The 6497-nt window shown below is 46.4% G+C and overlaps 1 protein-coding gene across 3 annotated transcripts in view; it reads right to left on the minus strand.

Moving 5' to 3' along the window:
* Positions 1-594: 594 nt before the first annotated feature.
* LOC111978620 (suppressor of cytokine signaling 3) overlaps positions 595-6497 on the minus strand; it is a 21859-nt gene continuing 15956 nt past the window's right edge. For all 3 annotated transcript variants that reach the window (XM_024008784.2, XM_024008785.2, XM_070448616.1), the window contains one exon: positions 595-3730. In XM_024008784.2, coding sequence (XP_023864552.1) covers positions 3134-3730 — 597 coding nt within the window. In that variant the 3' untranslated portion in view covers positions 595-3133. The remainder of the gene's footprint in view (positions 3731-6497) is intronic.

Here is a 6497-nt window from a genome sequence, read left to right on the forward strand (position 1 = left end):
CTTACTTGAAGATCTGTGGATACCTGTACACACTGGAAACCTGTGGAATAAAGTAATTTGGTTTTGGAATCTGTGTTTGTTAGAGTGATGAGTGCGTCTGACGCGCATCGCTGCCCCTACATGGCATTTTGTTTTGTGTTATGTTTGTGAAGTAGAAAAACATAAACAAATGGTCAATTATGTAATCTAATAGGTTCATGGAGAAGGGGAGGCAGTATCGGTAAAGGTGTGTGTGAGGGTTTGTTTGTATGTGTGTGCATGCATGCGTGTGGTTGTGTGATTTTGGCAAGTTGCATGAGAGCTCTAAAGCAGCTGTACCTTCGAGTTAAAAAACTTGAGGTAGAAACCACAATGTAGAAATTAAACTGTGTAGGTGTGTTTTTTCCTTTATGGTGTGAGAAAGCTGCGAGATGTTCTGTGTAAGTGTGATTGTGTTTATTCATCTGTGTGCATTCTCAGTACAGGAAACCTCATTGTATTTGTGTTTAAACCATAGCACTTGTTTTCTGATTACACCGTGTAAGTGTGATATTCAAAAAGCAGAGACAGAAATGTGTGTATCCAACAGACAAATGAAGGCACAAGGAGAATCAGTTCAATTTTGTAAAAATAGTGCTCTTTAATATACATTGTTGAAATATCTTAGAAATATAAATATGTGCAAAGTTCAATCTTTAATTTCTCTTCTGAAATGCTTTTAGTTTCTTGTTGWTCCAGATAGTTGGGCTTGCACTGTCTGCCAGTCTAGTGGCGAGGTCATGAGCAGTCTTTATAAAAGACAAGTACTTCTGACACACACATGTAGCTGAGCTGGTGCGACACATTAGGTTGATATGATGATAATAGATGTTAAAAATTACAAACGTTGCTCTTCTACTAACTAGGCTCCTATCAGGAAGACATGGATTTAGCTAAACACGACATCATCATCTTCAAATGAAGGATTTGTTGTCTCTGTGGCCCAGTGTGAAAACAATCTTGCCTACTCATCCCTCATCACTCACTCACTATTACCGCTTCTCCCCCAATCATCCTTGCCTGTCCCCCCCCTCATCCAGCCTCAGCCATACTCATCTTCAGCACTCTTCCCTCACCCTTCAATCCCTCACCCTTCAATCCCCCCCGGACTACTGACTATGTTCGGCTTCAGTTTTTGTTTCTGACTGTGTCCCAAATGGCACCCAATTTTATATACAGTGCACTACTTTTGACCAGGGCTAGTGTACTTTAAAGGGAATAAGGTAGCATTTAGGACACATGTTGTTTCTGCCTGCCAGGAACTKAAATAYGATCCACTGTTAGCTTTGGGGTTGAGTGAGAGAGAGATCTATTTATTTATATAAATAAGCGAGTGAGCGGTGTTAGTGTTATCAAAAAATCTTCTCTTGTGAGTAGATGGATGGAGAGATGGGAAGAAAGACAAAGACACAGAGGCATCTCCATCACATTCTAACAGAAGAGCTACCAAAGCTGCAGTTACAGTGCCGTGAAAAAGAATTTGCCCCCTTTTTGATTCTCTATTTTTGCATATTTTTTCCAACATCGCTGTGGAGGAATTTAGGCCCACTCTTGCATGGAGAACTGATTTAACTCAATGACATTTGTGGGTTTTCATGCATAAACTGCTTGTTTCAAGTCCTGCAACAACATCTCAATTTGGATTAGGTCTGGACTTTAACTAGGCCATTCCAAAACTTAAAATGTGTTGCTTTTTAACAATTTTCATGTAGACCTGATTGTGTGTTTTGGATCATTGTCTTGCTGCATGACCCAGCTGCCTCAGGTCCTGGACCACTTGCCTTAATAGACAGAACCATMAATTCTACTCTGTATCAGAGAATTCTACAGGAGAATGTCAGGCCATCCGTCTGTGAGCTGAAGCGCAGCTGGGTCACGCACCTAGACAATGATCCAAAACAAACAATAAAGTCTACATGAAAATAGCTAAAAAGAAACAAATTTGAAGCCTTGTCAAAGTACAGACCTAATCCCAATTGAGATGTTGTGGCAGGACTTCAAACGAACAGTTCATGCTTGAAAACCCACAAATMTCAATGACTTAAAGCAGTTCTGCATGCATGAGTGGGCCAAAATTCCTCCACAGCGACGTGAGAGACGGATCAACAACTACAGGAAGCATTTGGTTGCAGTCATTGCAGCTAAAGATGGCACAATCAGTTATTGAGTGTAAGGGGGCAATTACTTTCACACACAGGGGCATTGGGTGTTGCCTAACTGTGTTTATGAAATAAGTATATAATTGTGTTATTTGTTCACTCGGGTTCCCTGTATTTAATATTAGGTTTTGGTTGAAGATCTAATAACATTCAGTATCAAAAATATGCAAAAGTAGAGACAATTTGAAAGTGGGCAAATACTTTCACAGCACTGTAAGCTGTATGTACATACGTACGTGGTGTCTTGTGTATGTTTGTGAGGCTAGTGGCTGTCTTCAGCCATGATCCCCCACACCCTCCTATGAGGCAATGCTAGTTGGCATACAGCAGTGGAAATGTGTACGACACCACACACACAAACACTTTCACTCTGCTTTTGGCCCCTTCGTTTYACATACTGCTGTTCTCCAGACACTCTCATTACGCTGCTCTCCTTATCTCTCGCTTCCTTTCCCTCCCTCTCGCAGTCCATTGAGCCCATTCTACATGTCAAACAGGAGAAAAAGGGAGGAGATGAAAGCCTCTGTTGATCAATAGAAGGAGCTATACCTCAGCCACAGCAGCACAACAAACCCAAAACAACCTTCTGGCTACACTCCTAAAGCCACACACAGCACTGTGTATGTGTTTGCATGCATGTGTGGCGGGTCCACGGTCTGCATTATCGACCTATCAATCTTTTTGACTACCCAATCACAGCACCCGCTGGGAGATTGGGTCACTGGCTGAGAGGGCAACGACTTTTAACCCTACCAGTCTCGTCTTGACTCCCATCAACGGTCTGTCCAGGAGCGGAGGCGTATCAATGGTTACCTATATTAGGCTCCCCTTGGTAAGAAAGCGGTGGCATCGATCTGGAACAGCTTACCCTTTCCAAATCCTATCCTCAACCGTTAGAGGGGGAAACCCCAAACCTGAACTGTGTGAGTATGTGTGTTTTTGTTTGTATGTGTGTGTTAGATGGGGGCATCGTACTCCTCCAAGAAGTTCCTGAGTGTGTGAGGGAGCTGGTGTGTGTCGGGGCTGARCGAGCCCCCGAGGTGTCCGTTCAGGGTCCTCCTACACAGGTGTTGGAGGGAGGACAGGGAGGAGTGGAGGGGTCGACGCAGCTCCAACGGAACCTTCTCTCCCCCTGAGTGGATCAGATACACACTCCCAGTCCCCGACCCCACAGTCTCTCCTTCCGGCGCAGCCGTGCCTCCCCCCGCCCTTACCCCAGCCTCCCCCTCTCCTCCTCCTGCTGCTTCTCCACCTCTTCCTTCCTTCCCCATGTAGTGTCCAATCAGTTTGAGCACACAGTCGAAGCGCGGGGGCATGTGTGTGCAGCACGAYTCGGGTTGCAGGTAAAAGCTTCCCCCCTGGCTGTGGATACGGAGGTTCTTGGTCCCGCGGGCCGTCTGGACCGACAGTGTGAAGAAGTAGTGGTGGTCGGATGAGTCTCGAACCAGGAAGGTCCCGGGGGGCTGGGAGCGGAGCAGAGAGCTAGCCTCACGACCCCCCACTGCACCCCAGTAGAACCCACTCTCTTGTAGCTTACGCACCGCACACAGCACCTGAAGCAAGGAGAAGAATAGGTTACTTACTGTATATTATAAACTGGGTGGTTCGAGCTATGAATGCTGATTGGCTGAAAGCCATGGTATATCAGACTGTATACCACAGGTATGACAAAACCTTTCTTTTTACTGCTCTAATTACATTGGTTAGCAATTTATAATAGCAATAAGGCACCTCGGGGGTTTGTGGTATATGGCCAATATACCATGGCTAAGGGCTGTATCCAGGCACTCCACATTGCCTCGTGCATAAGAACAGCCCGTAGCCACGGTATATTGGTCATATACCACACCCACTCGTGCCTTATTGCTTAAAAATAGTTGATGACAATAACTACGATACATACACTGTCGTTTGACATATTCAATCTCTCCCTATCTGCTGTCCCCACTTGCTTCAAGATGTCCACCATTGTTCCTGTACCCAAGAAACTAAATTACTGTCCTGGGCTTCATGGCGGGCTGCCTCCAGGAGGTGAAGGTAGGCAACACCACCACTACGCTGATCCTCAACACGGGGGCTCCACAAGGGTGTGCGCGCAACCCCCCCCCCCCCCCCTGCACTCCCGGTTCACCCATGACAGAGTGGCCACGGACGTCTCCAACTCAATCATCAAGTTTGAACACAACAACAGTGGTGGTTCTGATTACCAACAATGTCGAGACAGCCAGCAGAGAGGTGGTGAGGCATCTGGCTGAGTGGTTACAGAAAATAACCTCTTCCTCAACATTAAAAAGACAAAGGAGCTGATCGTGGACTTCAGGAGACACCAGAGGGAGCACGCTCCCATCCACATTGACAGGTCCACTGTGGAGAAGGTGAAAAGCTTCAAGTTTCCTCAGAGTACACATCACTGACAAACTGAAATGGTCCACCCACACAGACAGTGTGGTGAAGAAGATGCAACAGCGCCTCTTCAACCTCAGGAGGCTGAAGAAATTCAGCTTGGCCCATAAGACCCTCACAAACTTTAACAGATGCACCATTCAGAGCATCCTGTCGAGCTGTATCACCYCCTGGTATGGCAACTGCACAGTCCAGATGTTGGTGAGGTCTGCCCAACGTTGGCATCACCAGGGGCACACTGCCTGCCCTCTAGGACATCTACAGCACCCGGTGTCACAGGAAGGCCACGAAGATCGTCAAGAACCTCAGCCACCTGAGCCACAGCTTGTTCACCCCGCTACCATCCAGAAGGTGAGGTCAGTATAGGTGCATCAAAGCTGGTACAGAGAGACTGAAAACAGCTTCTCTCTCAAGGCCATCAGACTGTTAAATAGTCACCACTAGCCAGCCTATGCCCAGTACCCTGCCCTGAACTTTAGTTACRGTCACTAGCCGGCTACCCTCCGGTTACTCAAACCTGCACCTTAGAGACTGCTGCCCTATAGACATAGAACACTGGTCACTTTAATWATGTTTACATACAATTTTTTACCCAATTCATATGTCTATAATGTATTCTAGTCAAGYCCTATCCTATTTAACTATTGCTGTACATATACTATTCTTCAGATATACTACATATTCTAACCATACTCTCTCCATAATGTCTATACATCCCATCATACACACACACAGTACATTCGAAAAGTATTCAGACCCCTTAACTTTTRCCACATTTTGTTACGTTACAGCAAGAATAAGTTCAGACATTTTTGCAAATTTAAAAAAACTGAAATAACATTTACATAAGTATTCCCGACCCTTTACCCTTTACTCAGTACTTTGTTGAAGCACATTTGACACCAATTACAGCTTCAGGAGGTGAAGGTAGGCAACACACCACTACGCTGATCCTCAACACGGGGCTCCACAAGGGTGTGTGCGCAACCCCCCCCCCCCCCCCCCCCCTGCACTCCCGGTTCACCCATGACAGAGTGGCCACGGACGTCTCCAACTCAATCATCAAGTTTGAACACAACAACAGTGGTGTTCTGATTACCAACAATGTCGAGACAGCCAGCAGAGAGGTGGTGAGGCATCTGGCTGAGTGGTTACAGAAAATAACCTCTTCCTCAACATTAAAAAGACAAAGGAGCTGATCGTGGACTTCAGGAGACACCAGAGGGAGCACGCTCCCATCCACATTGACAGGTCCACTGTGGAGAAGGTGAAAAGCTTCAAGTTCTCAGAGTACACATCACTGACAAACTGAAATGGTCCACCCACACAGACAGTGTGGTGAAGAAGATGCAACAGCGCCTCTTCAACCTCAGGAGGCTGAAGAAATTCAGCTTGGCCCATAAGACCCTCACAAACTTTAACAGATGCACCATTCAGAGCATCCTGTCGAGCTGTATCACCGCCTGGTATGGCAACTGCACAGTCCAGATGTTGGTGAGGTCTGCCCAACGTTGCATCACCAGGGGCACACTGCCTGCCCTCTAGGACATCTACACACCCGGTGTCACAGGAAGGCCACGAAGATCGTCAAGACCTCAGCCACCTGAGCCACAGCTTGTTCACCCCGCTACCATCCAGAAGGTGAGGTCAGTATAGGTGCATCAAAGCTGGTACAGAGAGACTGAAAAACAGCTTCTCTCTCAAGGCCATCAGACTGTTAAATAGTCACCACTAGCCAGCCTATGCCCAGTACCCTGCCCTGAACTTTAGTTACCGTCACTAGCCGGCTACCCCGCGGTTACTCAAACCTGCACCTTAGAGACTGTGCTGCCTATAGACATAGAACACTGGTCACTTTAATAATGTTTACATACAATTTTTTACCAATTCATATGTCTATAATGTATCTAGTCAAGG

The sequence above is a fragment of the Salvelinus sp. IW2-2015 genome, linkage group LG18 (assembly GCF_002910315.2).
Source record: "Salvelinus sp. IW2-2015 linkage group LG18, ASM291031v2, whole genome shotgun sequence".
Classification (NCBI taxonomy): domain Eukaryota; kingdom Metazoa; phylum Chordata; class Actinopteri; order Salmoniformes; family Salmonidae; genus Salvelinus; species Salvelinus sp. IW2-2015.